This window comes from Mastomys coucha, unplaced genomic scaffold (genome assembly GCF_008632895.1).
Source record: "Mastomys coucha isolate ucsf_1 unplaced genomic scaffold, UCSF_Mcou_1 pScaffold22, whole genome shotgun sequence".
In the NCBI taxonomy this organism is placed as follows: Eukaryota; Metazoa; Chordata; class Mammalia; order Rodentia; family Muridae; genus Mastomys; species Mastomys coucha.
This window is the reverse complement of record NW_022196905.1, coordinates 160,803,261-160,819,419: the sequence shown is the minus strand read 5'-3', so window position 1 is coordinate 160,819,419 and position 16,159 is coordinate 160,803,261. Positions and strand designations below refer to the sequence as shown.

The following is a 16,159-nucleotide window of genomic DNA, read 5'->3' as shown; positions in this document are numbered from 1 at the left end:
CCCCCCCCCCCCGCGCGCCCCTCCCGCACCTCCCACTCGCTGGCTCTCTCTCCAGCTGCCTCCGCTCCAGGTTGCTCCCGGCTGCGCGCGCTCCTCTCCCCGCCTCGCCCCCTCCCGCTGCCTCGCCGCCTTGGTGCCTTCCTGCCCGGCTCGGCCGGCGCTCGTCCCCAGCCCCGGCAGCCCCGGGGCTGCGCTCGCTCGGAGCATCTTCAGCCCCGCAGTGGCTCGGACCCGATGCTACGGGAGCGGAGCGAGCCGGGCGCGCAGAGCTGCGGGAGGCATCGGATGCGCGGCCGGGCTGGGGACCCGGAGCTCTTGCCAGCTCGTCTTGCCCTTTGGTGATTACCGGGCTGTATTTAGAGCCCGGTCGTTCCTCGGAGGAGACCGGCGCATCCGAAAGGAGCCATCCGTGTCGTGTGCGTGTGGAATATCTGCAGACATGACTGCGTGGAGGAAATTCAAGTCGCTGCTCCTGCCTCTGGTGCTGGCGGTTCTGTGCGCGGGGCTCCTCACTGCAGCTAAGGGTAAGACAGGCTAGCTTGGTACCGGGGAGACGGCCGAACCCTCGGAGGCCCGGCTTGCGAACGCGAGTGTCTGATCTGAGGACCGTAAGGGACCAAGCGGCAGTCACGGGCCGGGTAGCTGTTCACCAGCGACGCTAGGGAACGGGTGGCTGTCCACCAGCGACGCTAGGGAACGCAGCGCCCGAAACCGAGCTTCCATCGCGTTCTTCCCACCCCTCATCTGCCCCCGCCCCACCCCCGCCCTTCCTTCCCCCTCACTTGGGCTCAAACGACATTTCTCTCTGTGCTGTGTGCTGTGGGTTGTCAAGGAGAAGAGAGCCCGACACGAGTTGGTCAGAGAACTGCGCCTCGGCTCCTGGCGCTTGGTGGGCTTGGCGGGTCGCAGGCTGGGGTAGTTCCCACGACTTCTCCCCGGACCCAGCGCACCTGGGAAACATACTGGGCACCATCAGCTTGGCAAGTTCAAGCTCTCTGGGCTCCTGTGCCATCAGAGAAAGCTCCTAGCTGAGTGGTATTCCCACAGCCTTACACCTCCTCTCACCCCATTCCTCTGCTTCCCCTCCAAAGGTACTCAAACTAGCTGTCTCTGGGAGGTTGCCCCCTCTTTCCTTCCTTGGACTTTGCTTTTTTGCAAGTTGTGATATCTGGCAAGGTGGGTGAAGTCAGCAGGGAGTTCTGGCCGGGTTTCCATATCAGATCAGTTCTCTGTGGGTGCAGGGGCAGCCTTGTCTAAAAGTCTGGTCAACCAAAGGAAAGGAGTCTTTCTCTATGATTCCTGGGGGCTTTTGGCTCAGAGAACTTGGCTTTCTCCTTGAAAGGAGTTAGGGGATGTCTTCTCCTAGTCTCCACAAGCTGCAACCTTTGGGCTGGCAACAGCTCCAGTTCCCTAGGAGGTTTAGTCTATGGGAAGGAGGAGGATGGGGGGGGGAGGGAGGGAGGGAGGGAGGGAGGGAGAGAGAGAGAGAGAGAGAGAGAGAGAGAGAGAGAGAGAGAGAGAGAGAGAGAGAGAGAGAGAGAGAGAGAGAGAGAGGATTGATTGATTTTGATTTTCACATTGGCAAGTACCTGCTCCCATTTCTTCACTCTCTCCATTCTCTGATGCTTCTGGTGCCTCAGAGTGTCAGTTTCCTTCCTCACACTCCTGGGCCGATCTGTATCTTTATAGACAGACTGCTTTTCTTTTTAAAGGATGGAACCAAGTCTTAGGACTTCCCGCCCCACTCCCCTTTTGAACCATTTGTTTCCTCTTTCCTCACAAGAAATTCTCCTTTCCCCTCTAGACTACCCCAGCTTCTATTCCCCTAGTGGTTCAAATTCAAGGGTGATTAAGAAGCGGCAGAGGACTCTGTGATCTCCATCCAACTCCACACCCGCCTGAAGAGAGCAGAGGATTGCCTGAGGGCTCCAGGTGGGGGCGTGGGGGGGAAACTCGGCCTTCTGATGCGGGCCCCTCTGCTAAGCATCCTTCTTACAGAGGGTATTGGTGGGATGTGTCCCAATAGCTCACCTAGAAATAGGTGGGTCCTGCTTAACTAGAAAGATGGGATTGCTTGATTTTCTGGAGCTTCCCTGCAGATGCCTACCCTCTGACTACACGCCCTCCTCCCCCCATCTAGCCTGGGCCTCCACCTGCGGAGGCTCCACCGGCCAAGCACCAAGCAAGGTTAGGTTGGCAGAGGGCTCAGATCTCACTGGGCACTCTGGGCAATGAGAGGCAAAACATGAAAAGTCAAGGGCTGTGCCCCCCACATCAGGTGCAGATGTCGACGTTGGAAGAGGAAAAGATTCAGGACACAGAACCAGGTTTTGTCCAGACAAACCCTTGGTGAAATGATATGCTTGTCATGCAACTATGCCAAACTTCTTCCCCTTTCCTGCACTCTGAGATGATCTAAGGCAAGGCTTCCTTCTTCCCTAAACCTGCAGCTCACCCTTGGAGCGCACTCTGGGTTTCCTTGGAGTTCTGAGCAGTCCTAGCTCCCTTCCCCCGCAATTAACAGAGGTTGCTGCGTGGAGCCCACAGCCTTTCGCCTGGCTGCTTAATAATCCCTACACGTGTGCGGGCTGATTCCGCCCCCACGAGGGTGGTCTGCCGCTCTGGGGGGAGGGGAAGCAGGGGCCGGGTGTGGAGGGACAGTTCCTAGGCAGAGGCTGCACTGGCTTGGTTCAGGGATTACAGGGTAGGTGCACAGAGTCCTGGGCCTGGACTCAAAACCCCAGAGAACAGAATGCCTCCTGCGCACCAAGAATCCCGGTTGAGACCATAGAAGCCAAAGTGAAGCCAAGGCGCAACCAGCCAGACCCTGCTTACTTGGCGCTGGGATCGTTCGGGAGCGCGCGCGCGCGCGTACCCTCGTGCTCAAAGGGACTGGGACTCTGGTCTCCAAGAACGTTTGCGCTATTGTCTGGCCCACGGGGCAGTGGGTGCATGCTCCTTCATTAACTCCCTCCGGACCGAGGTGTATCTCCTAGCACCCACGAGGTCAGGCGCAAGTCCTGTGGCTGTGCAGGCTAGCAGGAGGCTGGTGACGCCAGCTAGAGAGTAGCCAATACTGTGCTTACTGGCTGCTGGGGAAGGGTCGCAGTTTCCCTTAGAAAGCCAAAGCCAGTGGGCCAAGGTCGGGCCTCTGCCAGGGGGTGTCGCCTCTGGGCTCCAAGGCTTGGCCAGAGGGTCCGAGGGCGCCCTGGCGCCTGCGCAGAGTCGGGTCCTCCTCCAAGGAGCGCACAGGCGGAGGGAGCTGGGCCACTGCCACTCTCAGCTGTGCTGCCTGCACCCAGGTGGCAAGGGCGCAGAGGCAAAAACAGGTTGAGGTTTTAATGCCTGGGACATCTTTCATGACCTGTTTGCCGAATCTAAAAGGCTACAGGCGCTGCAGTAGAGGTCGTTGGAACCCATAACCTTCAGTGGCCAAGCATCAGTTGGGGAAACCAGGAATTCCTATTTATTATTATTGTTATTGTTATTATTATTATTATTATTATTATTATTATTATTATTATTATTATTACTGCTGTTGTTGATGATGATGATGATGATTAATGAGATGACAAAGGTAGATTCCCAAGTTTATATCTCTTTGTAAAATCACATTATTCAGAAAGCAGGAGAAAATGAAGATTTTAAGCTTTCTCATTTTGTAAACAGATGGAAAAATTCATATGAGAAAGCTTGCTTGAATCTGTGCCTCCGCGATCCGGGATTAAGTTATCTCTATAGACCTTTTGAGCAAAGTTTGTTTCTCAGTAGGTTCTTGGGTTATTGGTTGTCAGCTGTGAATAGAAGCTGGCCTTTAAGGCTTGGCTTGGAACTTCCGCTGAAAGTATTCTCACCTAGCGCGCTGGAAGGAGCCTGGCCTGAGGAAGCTTGAAAATGAAGGCAGAGGTGCATGCAGGTGGATCTTTAGGTTGCCTGCCTCTCCAGTAAAGAGATTTAAAGCACAAGTCATCAAATTCCCAGAGAAACCATATACCGAACTCAAAGGCTAGAGAGGAATGTATGCCCAAGGTGTTTAATGTCTCTAGATGGTTACCCCATTGAAAATTCATATTACCAAAGTACGATAAGACTTAATTTGCAGGTACGAATTTTTTTTTTTTCAGCAGGGCCACTCTAATTTGGCTCCAGATGAAGCCAGCATGACATGTAAATAAGTGTGCTCACCCACTCCTCAAATCTATCATGCATCAGAATGATGGAGGACTGTTAACTCTGTATTCAAGTTGTCCTCATCAAATCTCTTCCCCTTTGCATTGTCAAAGACACTACTGTACTTTTAAATTCAGATCTGGTTCAGCCAAAAGTTTCCTACTACTTCCTGAGTAGCCATTTAGTTACTAGTGTGGGATTTTTTTTAGACCATGAACAAGCAAAACAAATGCTGGGTTAGAAACATTGGTTAGGAGCCAGGAACACCTGCTCTCCTTCCAGAGGACTGGAGTTCAATTTCCAGCACCTACATCAGGCAGCTCATATCCACCTTTACTTCAACTCAAAAGGATCTTACACCCCCTTCTGGCCCACAGATGAGTTACATACACTTGCACATAAATAAGTAAAATGTATGTATTTCTTTTTCAGAAAAAAAGGAGGGGGGGGATGCTTCTCCTGATGTCATGGGATTGGCAAACTGAAATTATACACATTTAGAGGAGGAATGGTAGTAGTTCAGAGACTCTAAAACACCCTCCTTCCTGGGCTCAGACACCTTGTTAGTAGAGACTAAAGGAAGGGGCTATTTTTATGTTGGCTTTCACCTAGCCAATCATGCTTAATCAGAACATGACATACCTCTGGCTTCCAAGTTCCTCCGGGCTAAACATCCCCTTCCCCAGGGCAAGGCTGCCCTAGTCAGTCTCCAGTTTGTTGTCAGAAATGCAATCCAACTTGGAAGATGTCAAGAAAATGCTTCTGCTTCCCCCCAGAAATAGATCAACAAGGGCTTGGTGGCCACTTAGTGCTTATTGCCGGGGATCTAGCAAATCCAGTGTAGACATTTCTAAGCTGTCAAAATGCAAATGGCATATTAAACACCCCATGCTCTACTGAATTCTAAATGTGACTCTGGTAGTTTTTCTGCTGAGCTCATGGTGAAATAAGCTGAGACAACTTGCATGTGTGCAATTTGAGCTATATGTTCCTTTTGGGCCTTTCTTCTTGAGTTCATTTCTCTCAATGAATAATTAGATATACCTTGTACCTAAACTGTGAAGAGGGCATGCCTTCCAGTTGGATTTTACTAGGCAAATGCTACATCCTAGGAAGATGTCTGATAAGGAAAAGAAATGCATCCACACTATTTGCATATTTGCTCTAGGGAGTGTTTTGAAGACCTGTTCATTCCTTACATCACCAGAGTGGAAACTTGAACTCCTAGACAAGGGCTGGCTATGAAGAGGGAATCAAATTAATTTGATTGTGTGCTCTCCCTACTGCTTGGGAAGTTTTGGATTCTGTTTTGTTGTGCTGTTTTTGGTTTTTGTTTTTTGAATGAGCTAAATAGTTTTGATCTTGATGTACTGTACTATCTGAGGCAAAGAGATAGATACTTTTGGCTTTGTAGAAATGTATTCACCCTAAAGGAATCAACCCTCTGCTTCTGCCTTTAGATGCACAGGCATGGTCCTTAGCTCCCTGGATATCTACTCCAGAACAAGCTATCAGTATACAAGTCAAATACTTATCCTGAAGCAATTATAGCTAAGTTATAAGTAAGCAGGTCATTCCCACAATGGCTTTAAGATGACCTTAAATGACCTTTGATTGTTGATATGACTTTATTTAAGGGCAACTCTAGTAGTCCTTGGTGTGGAGACGATTGATTGTGGAATTAATATCCTCTTTATTTGAAAAAGAACACACAGAAATTGTAAGGCAGAGCTGGTTAAAATGGAGTGGTTCATGAGCTTTCTGTAGAAAATACAAACCCTATTTATCCTCCAGTGGATCAGCTTCTCCAGATGCTATGTAGAAACTGGATCATTTTGGTGCAGTATTCGTCAAAACACTGACATCAGGCAGGGGTCTGCAAGAGAGAGAAATGCCACCTGTGCTTGAGAAAATTTGCCTGGTCCTTCCTCGGGGATTTATTCTAGGGCTGTGACTTGAGTCCTAAGTGATGTTACTTATACCCACTTTGCTAAGTTTGTGTCTAGAACTTGCTCAGCAGATGAAACAAAACATCATAGCACAGCACATAAAGCTGCAGACCTGCCTAAAACAACTCTGGGAGTTTTGTGTTTTTAACACATTTGAACTTCATGGCTGCAGCCATTGGTTTAATTTCAGGGTTAGTTTAATTTCACTCCATTATTCACCATAGAGTAAGTCAGGGACATTTAACTATATGCTTTAAATCTTGTCACTGACATGAGATCAAGAGGGACACAGCCCATGGAGGAGTCAAATTTGTTGGCACAACTTCCAGTTTGTTTTTGCTGATGAGTCACATTGGGAATATAACTACAACCAGGGGGCACCTTGATGTGGGCTACCAGTCAAATGCTGAATATATCCATTTGCCAATTCTGGTCTTTTTGGAGAACCTCAACTTTAAAACAAACAAACAAAAACTGAAGACAGACTATGAGAATGTGGGTTCATTCAGAATTAAAAACAAGATTGTGTGTTGATAGTCCAGATAATAAGGCATGTGCACCCCAGTAGAACTCTGGTAACTGAGGAGGGTTAGGGCATGGCTGCACTCTTTTCCCACCTCCACTGCAAGGGACTTTTGAACAATCTCATGAAAAGATGATTTCACCTGAGAATAATTCCTCTCTCTTCTCTCAATTCCAGTTGCCACCCTTTGCCTCCAATTGAGTCTCAGAAGTACGTGTGACATGATGTCACTTATAGGACACTAGCAGTGTCCATTCACAGATTATCCTGATACAGAAAACAGAGCTGATCTCAGAACAAGAGGACCTATATTGAGAATAAGGCAGAAAGGAAACTACAGATCTAACATAGTCTGGACAAATTCAAATTTACACTCCTTCATTACTTAGTAATGAGATGTGGACTAATTACATTGCAGATAAAAGATATACCTCACTTTAAATACATAGAGATTGCATCTATATGTATCCCATCCCTTATTCCCTTTCAATAAAAGGCATGAGGATCTAATCATCAGTTCATTAATCCTTCAAAGGATAATTAGCCCACACAGATTTCAACATGAATTTGCTTTGTCGTGAGTGAAACTGTGCAATTATTTCAGAATTTTTTCCTCTGTATCATCCATGGCTCCATTATCACTGTCCATCATCCTGCACTGTTTAATCTTGTTAAAAGTATAAATTTACAACAAAGCTCCCATCTGAGCTTCCTGCCCATAGTGTTTGTATTGTGAGCAGACTTCAAGGAATAATTATAGTCTTTCATGTGAGTGACTACATGTCGCAGTGAATTATTCTATACTTTTCCCATTACTTTTTAGTATACTCTGATGTTATTGGTGTTATGTAAGAAAGAGCTAAATGCTAAATTAAAATTTGCATTATTTGAAGACTGATCCATAATTATTTAAAAGCCTTTGAAATCAATTGCAGACTCGAAGCACTCATTTTCCCAAGGCCTAGAGAATCCCAATGGCTTTATTCAGAGAAATATGTTTCTTCTGTATTTAATGGGAATCATCTCCATTGGTCTCTTAGGAGTTGGGAATTTGCTTCATGGGGTTGATATTCATGGACAGAATGGGGAGGAGCCTGGGTACCTCCTTCTTATAGACACACATAGTACACAATCCATTGAGTTGGGGTCATATTTTGCCCTTTCTTCCTACTCTGGCCTGCTAGCATAACAGGACATTTCCACTCCACTCTGATGTGTGAACACACCGTCCAAAACCAGCCTTTTGCCACTGCACCCATCTTACATCCTGGCTTAGTTAAAGGCAGACATGAGTTCTCATGGAAGAAAAAAAAATACTCTCTTTTAAAGAATAGCAGTACAGGCCTGTTCTGAGGCTATCCACAATTGTTATTATGGGTCAAAACACTTTTAATTTGTTAATTTGTAAGGAAATTGCTATATTATCAGGTACAGTGCCATTCTGGGCATCTAAGACTTACAGGGCTTTGTGCTTAGCACTTCTCTAAGGAGAAGAGCCTTTACCAGACAAAGGACTGTCACATTTATGTAAAAAATCTGCTTAATTGGGCAAATAGATACTTTTAAAGTATAAAAATTTGAACACCAGTTATATGTTTCTCATTCTGTTTCATTCTTATATAAATATAATTATTGGGGAGAAATCTTGAAGTAAAACCTGCCAGAAGGATTTACTTTCATTTTATGAGGTGATCTGTTCAACTTAGAGGACACATTAACACAGAAAACTACGGATTCTAATTATTTTTATTTTTACCTTTTGGAAAGTAAAAATGAGTGTGGCGAAAACAACCTCAACTTCACTATACAGCTGAGGCTGGCATCGAACTCCTGATCCTCCTGCCTGTCTACCTTCTAAGTACCTATATTTTAAGCCATGCAATATCACACTGACAAAATCTATGGAGTTTAAAACCAAAATCATTAATAGTTTAAAATATCACAAGTAATATCTAGGGAAAGTCAAGTGGGAAACTTACCAAGGTTGTTACCACGGAAATGCCTGAGCTGATTGACATCTTAAGTATCTAGCTAGAACTACCATATTGTGATAGTGAAATGATGAACCTTGTGGGTGAAATCCCATATACTCGTTGGTATCTCTCTGGAGAAGGACTGTGGGGGCCATTGGTACCAGTGGAGGATAATGGAATACTCTAAGCAGAAACACTGATGGGATAACTCAGACATGGGGGCTCCCTCTCTTTCCCTCTATTGCCGTCCACAAAGGAGAAGTTACTGTTGGCCTTCTAGGAGCCTTCTCACTGCACCAGGAAACAGGCTCTTGACATAATTTCCATTGATCCAAATAGGAGCCTCTGTAACAGAGACCTTGATGCCATGGCAACACTGGAGAGGAAAGTGTCTGGGAAGTGAGCAAGGTTGGGGCCTCTAGGAACTGAGGAATAAGGGAACCACAAATAGTGGGTGGAGAATGAGGGCATTGCCAAGAGCAGTCCTACAGAGAGCTGGACGCTTTGCCTGGTAACATAGGGCAGTCCAGTTGCAGTGTACAGTCTACAAATGAACATACAAACATTTATGCTCAGTTGTCACCATGGAAATACACCATGTAGAAAGACCATAGAACAATGTGGGAAGAAGGACTGTGGAGGGTCCATTTTGCAAGACACATAGTGTGTATATTTGAGGCCTCATTACCTTCTTTTCTTATGCTTCTACTCTGTCAAGTGCTTATTTGAATATCATTTATTCCTTGGGGAATTTTGGTAATCCCTTTGGAGATGAAGGCTAATGGGAAATATGGTGGCTTTTGAAAAAGGAAGGTGTTAAGAACCTTGTGGCTTCCTGGAAGCAAGCATGGTCCTGCTTCTTGAGTCCTACAAAGACTTCTAGACAATACCACTTACTTGCCCCACACAGACTTCTATAGGTCTCCATATTCCACAACTGTTCAGTCTAGCAGTCTTGCTCTTTCTGCTGTGTCTGCTGGGGTCTTTCACAAAACTATGTACATCCTAGCTTGAGTCATCCTGGTTGTTTATTCTTCACTGCCTTTGTATCTGCTGGTGTCTGAGCTTGTATAGCTTTGAGTCCATGTCTAGTACCCTCCCATTCATAAACCACCAAACTCCCTTTTAATTTCTGGTCACTTGTTATACCTTGCGATCATTAGTCATTCGGTAGGAAACTGCATATCTAGGAACTTTGGGGAGACAGACTTCTGTGCAGCTGTTTTTTTGTGTTCCACCCATTTCCTATTGCATTGGCCTTGGAGAGCAGAAGGATCCTGGGCACCTGCATTTCATACACTCACGCTGCTGCTTTAGTGAATAGACCCAGGTGCACTCAGCCCATGGTGTACAACACCTCCTATACATTAATCTTAGTGGACACAAAATAGTTTTGAATATTCGGTATGGAGGTGCAGGGCAGAAATGATGCCTCTAGTCTCTGCTTCAGACATCACTTACTCATGTTGAAACTTGAACGTGTCCACATAACCATCTGTAAAAACATTAGTCTAAATCATTGAGTTTATTTTCCTGCTTATTTGACTCACTGGGCATCCTCTAGTGACTTTTCCTCTTTGTATAGCCATAAAAGTTCAGAATGTTTGCAATTTTTTCATTTTTGGTTATAATAGTTTAATATTAGAATGTGTTCAGCAGATATTTCAACCTACAATTGTCATTTTTATCTTCACAACTATGTTATCTCCAGCCTTTTAATTTAAAAGAATTACATAAGAGGATTATGGAACAAAGATGAATTAATCATGCCCTTTCTTTGACAAATACATGTGCAACATTACATTTCTGGAGGTCTTAGTGGCATGGAGAAAATCAGGATGGATGTTCTGTTAGTATATTGAAAAGATGAGAGGTCTTTTGACTTTAACGTATAAAGAAAGTAGTAGAATTGAACTTTGGGTTTTAAAAAAGTACCTCCTATCAAGTTTGTTTCTCTTCCAGTTTTTATCACAGATGTATAGTATAAGGTCTTTTAGAAAGAGTTTATGTAAAACAATATAAAATACAACGTGACAAGAAGAAGCAGCTGCCATTTCTTCTGTAAAGTAGATACTATTACTTTTCATACGTTAAGAACAGATCCCATGTGAAGAAAACGTTATATGTTATTTACAGACTCTGGGATATTGACTGCAGTCCCCAAGTCAGAATGAAGCTCTTGGTGCATTTTTAAGAGCCATGCATTTTTTGTGCATGAATCAGAAGGGAGAGGAGGCCAAAGCCAAGGGCAGTCATAGCAGGCAAGAGGCTTCTGTACTGCCCTCTGTTCCCATGATGTCTCTTTCTATGGGACCAGATGCCATGAGAGTCAAATTGAACAAGGGGCATACAGAAGAGCAGTGTCTCCTTCTATCCCTATGAGGTTTATTTAGCTAGTGTCTCTGCATGACACCAGCGAGAGCCAGAAACATCTTTCCATTGTCTCAGCTTTTGTGGTAAAGCCTCTTCACAGTGTAGCTGGGTCTAATTTTAAGGACCTACTAAGGCATAACCAAATGCTGATGGTGGCTTCACTGTCCTCAGAGGCTCAACTAGGGAAGAGTCCACTTTTAAGATCACCCTGGGGAGTTGGCACAATCTAATTTCTTCTGTGGCTTGACTGAAGTTCTTGACTGTCTCTTGGCCAGGATTCACCCTTGGTTTTTGGAGACTACTCAATATTTTTTGTTTTGTGGGGCTTTCCAGTAAGACACAAAAGCAGAGAAGAGAGGCAGCCGTGATAAAGATGGAGAAAGAGTGTAAGCTACAGATAGATGATAGATACAGAGAAAGGCTGGGCAAGTTGGATCTTTGCATGCAATCCCACAAGGCTGTGCCAACTGTCATGTGCTCCGCATCACTTTTGCCTATTACAGCACACCCTTAGATGCTTAGATGCAAGACAAGACTCATACTGGGTACATACAGCAGAAGGTAGGAGGCTAATGGAGACTACTAAATGTGTTTGCGCACAATTTTATTCTGGAAAAGTTAGAAGACTATGTCATGATGAATAAGCAATATTAAGTAACTGACTAAACATAATTACTAAATATGAGTATGTATCTTCATATTAAGAAGAAGTCTAAGAAATAAGTATGAGGAAAGATTTTTCAATTGCTTACTCTAAATTGTGCATATTAACTATTACTCTTCCTATTGCACATATATTTGTGAAGGTATACCTGGTCCAAGTCTTAACAACATCCCCTGGGAAGCATTCCTGTACATTGTTGTGTATCTGGAAAAGTCAGGATAGGGAAAAGGAGATAATCCACATGCACTAGTCAAATATACAAATTGTGAGACTTTTAACAGAAATATGATGTATTTTTCAGTAAATGTGCTTATTCTTTTCTGCCTTCCCTGTAGTAGCAACATCGACAAAAAAACAAAAACAAACAAACAAACAAAAAACCAGGGATTAGATGTCCATAATCTTAAAATAGGTGAATGAGTTCTTGCATAACAAATTGTGTTGCCTACATGAAAATCTTTTCAGATAAAACGTTGACTTGAGAATTTGAAGTAGCATGTTTATTTCAGCTCAATCTTGTGGTAGAATGGAGGAATGTGATTCTTTTATTAGGTGCATGTAAAATCTGCACAAAGGTGTCCATACCACAATCCTGGTGCATGACTGAGAGACAGCTTTCTATGCCAATGTTAAGTAGATCCAAATGCAATATATCTTAAATTGATTGAAACATGACTATCTAAGTTAAGTGGCTTTTATGAGACCTACTAATGGGCAAAGAAGAGTTAGACTGCAACAATTTTGAACCTCATTTGACCTTCTAGCTTATAGATTCAAATATCTGTCTTTATTTGTGTTCACCATGAGGTGTCTCACACAAACTCACAACAAAAATATTGAGGAAATCTTGACCTGTGGGTTTTCTGCCTTGGTATGGCAAGAGTCTCCTCCCAAGATATGTCAGTGTAAAACCCACGACACCTGTCTATCCTGTCTGTGTGTCCAGCCTTCTGTCCTACACCTGTGGCCTTCTTTCTGGTACAGTGAAGGTTTGGACCTTACACCCTTGCCTGAGGCTACTGTCTGAGAAAAGCAGTATGACTCAGAAAGTCTGGGCTTAAGTTTAAGATTTAAGATAATCCTGACAGCTGGAAAGGCAGCAGTCCAACCTTGAACCTCAGGAGATCTCAGAGCCACTGCTGATACCAGAAAACGCTTGCCAGGGTTAAAAGATTTTGTGACTTGTTAAATACTTTACTACAGTAAATTCTTTTGGTCCTCTAGAAGGCACTTCACTCCTATATTCTTGACTTCTTACCTACTTTGTACCAGTAGAATAACATCATTTGAGAATGCTTTATTCTGAAAATCTCAGTCCCTTCACTCTTACCACACTAAAATATCTTATTTAGACCACTGAAATATGTGCAGAGCAATTATATGGTTGCATTTTTGAGTTTCTCAATGTTTAGAGTGAATTCTGTGTTCAGTTGGCTTTGAAGTAATGAAAACTGGTATGTTATTTTGTCTATAAGCTAATGCTTTAAGATAGAGAGAATTCATCCCAGGACTCAACGGTTCCACTTTGGTGAGAAAAAGCTGTATGTGAAAGCTTTCTGTATGCACCAGGAAGCCTCTGGGACAGGCTTTGCAGACACATCGAGGGTTCATCCTTCAATGTGTAGCCTGAGAAAACATTAGACTCTCTAATGCTTACCTTCATTATTTCTGCAAGTGGCTATGGACAGCTGAATCAACAGTTTAAAGGTTGCACAGAAAAGAATATATATTCAAAAGGTCCTGGGGAGGGGCTTAGTCAGGACTACCTGCTGCACAAACATTAGGACCTGAGTTTGATCTCCTGCTCACACTTAAAAACACCAGGTATATTGGAGTCATGCCTGCAATCCCAGCTTCAGAAGGGTATGAAAGCAGAGACAGGAGGATTCCTGGGACTTAATGGTCACCTGTTCTAGATGAACTCATGAGCACTATGTTCATTGAGAAATCTTGTTTCAAAAAGTAATGTAGAGGGCAAATGGATAATATGCCTAACATTGATTTTTGACCTTTATATGAATGTTCACACATATGTACATATGCATATGCATATATACATATATATGCATACACACACATACACACAAAACATGTATACATATGCACATACACACGAAAGACAATAGAGCCAGGTAGAGAAATGACAACAACTATTCTGTTTCAAGACTAAAAAGATAGAGTTTCAGTTTTATGAGATGTGGCCCCAAAATCTATATCAGGTTAAGCATCTTAAGATGAATTATTTGTAAGTGTCAGTAATGATGTGTAGATACAGTATTAGTTGTAAGAACAATTCTAACACATTTTTTTCAGAATGCTCTGAGTTATACAAAGTGATTCTTACATTCTATAGTTTACTATGAGACAAATACTCATTGCCAGTAAGTCAAGTGAGGGTTTCTGTCAAGATCACCATTTCAAATTGGGCATTAGATTTGTTGTAATTGACTAGTGGACTCAGACAGTCTGGGAGAAATGTGTCTTGGAAAGACTAATACAAGGAAACTCTGGAAGTTATATGTGACTATAAGGAGTACAATAAAGAACACTGCAAAAAACTTTACAATATACTTGGAAATGTGATTGAGTCTTCCACTTGGGCTGCTGATTGTTAATGTTTCCATAAGCACTAAGGAAATTTGCAATCCAAATAAATTTATACATTTTCTAACTGCTTAGTTTTCCCCAAGAAAAGTATCAGTGGATACTTTTTAATGTTTTCATTAGTACATATTAATTAAATAGAATGATGGATTTAATTATTACACTTCCTTACATGTTGATAATATATTTTGTTCATATTGATTACCATCTTCTGTTCTCCAACTTATAATGATCACCTATCTCTTCTCAATTAGTTCCTATTCCACATCTGGTGTCTCTTTGTGTGTGTGTGTGTGTGTGTGTGTGAGAGAGAGAGAGAGAGAGAGAGAGAGAGAGAGAGAGAGAGAGAGAGAGAGAATGAGTATCATTCAGGTGATTATAGCAGCACAGGTGAATGATTGTTTACATAAGCATGAGTCCCTTGATAGTGAGGATACCACTGAATAAAATCTTTCTCCCTTACTGCAATGGTTAATGCAAATCCTCGGGAAGAAGTTGGAGCTTATTAGCTTCTCCCCTCTGTACTCTGTGCCTAACATGATGTGATGGACCCCAAACTTATGCATCTAATCACAACCACTAACATGCTATGTCTGGAAGAATGTATTCCATCACACCCTACACCACCACTGTATTAGTCAGGGTTTCTATTCCTGCACAAACATCATGACCAAGAAGCAAGTTGGGGAGGAAAGGGTTTATTTGGCTTACTTCCACATTGCTGTTATCACAAAGGAAGTCAGAACTGGAACTCAAGCAGGTCAGGAAGCAGGAGCTGATGCAGAAGCCATGGAGGGATGTTCTTTACTGGCTTGCTTCTCCTGGCTTACTCAGCCTGCTCTCTTATAGAACTCAAGACTTACAGCCCAGGGAAGGCACCACCCACAAGGGGCCCTACCCAAACTTGATCACTAATTGAGAAAATGCCCCACAGCTGGATCTCATGGAGGCACTTCCCCAACTGAAGCTCCCTTCTGTGATAACTCCAGCCTGTGTCAAGTTGACACACAAAACCATCCAGTACAACCCCTTAGCACTTACGTCCTTTCTGCTTATCTTTCTATTGTTTTTCTATGAGTCTGGGGATAGATTATGCCAAGAACATCCCATTTTTCCCTGAGCATTCAACAGTCTGTTATTTCAGCATTATGACCATTATTGAGTGTAAGTTCTGATGATTGTCGAGCAAGAGTAGGGCTACAGCTGTAAATCTACTTGCTCAGTGAGGTTTTTCCCTCAAGTCTTGTTGCTTTCCTTTTCCACGGAGTTGCAGTCTTAGTTATTGAGAGCCAATTGGTAGGAGCTAGCTTGATTCAAGTAGATGCTCATTCAGTCTTATTGCAGACAACTGCATTCTGTGGGTTCAGCCTATGTATATGTGACAAATGTGAGGCTATGGAGTGGATGTATGTCCAGACAGTGACTGTAGAGAATCCACCTGAGCAGAAATTACTGTGATGTCACAGTTCAGGGTCTATTCCTACCAAAATAGACCACAGAGAGGGGGAGATTTTTAGTTCTTTTAGGTCTGCAGAGCTGCTGAGCACACACATATGTCTCCCATACTATGGTTTCCTCTTGCTGGAACCCATACCAAGTAGTTTCAAGGGACTAGCAGCTGGGGGAGCTCACAAACTGGGTGCTGGGTCTTCAGATAAAGCTAATGCAGCACAGCTACTCCTGGATCTTGAGTTTGATTTTACCTTTGGGAATGGTTCATGCTCCTCCTCAGCAATTCTTGAAGGAACTATGCAATTGATTAAATCTATCCTCTGTGTGTGTCTGTGTGTCTATGTTCTCAGGTAGAACAGCATAACAAATTATACTGTAACAGTCTTATAAGGCTTAAGGGCAAATTATTTATAGATACACATAGGTTGAGAAGAACCGAATGGCTGCTGAT

The 16,159-nt window shown here is 43.6% G+C and overlaps 1 protein-coding gene across 1 annotated transcript in view; it reads left to right on the top strand.

Moving 5' to 3' along the window:
* The first annotated feature begins 33 nt into the window (after nucleotides 1-33).
* Nucleotides 34-16,159, top strand: part of Csmd1 (CUB and Sushi multiple domains 1) — a 1,620,113-nt gene continuing 1,603,987 nt past the window's right edge. Inside the window, exon 1 of the mRNA XM_031339198.1 lies at nucleotides 34-524. Coding sequence (XP_031195058.1) covers nucleotides 440-524 — 85 coding nt within the window. The 5' untranslated portion in view covers nucleotides 34-439. The remainder of the gene's footprint in view (nucleotides 525-16,159) is intronic.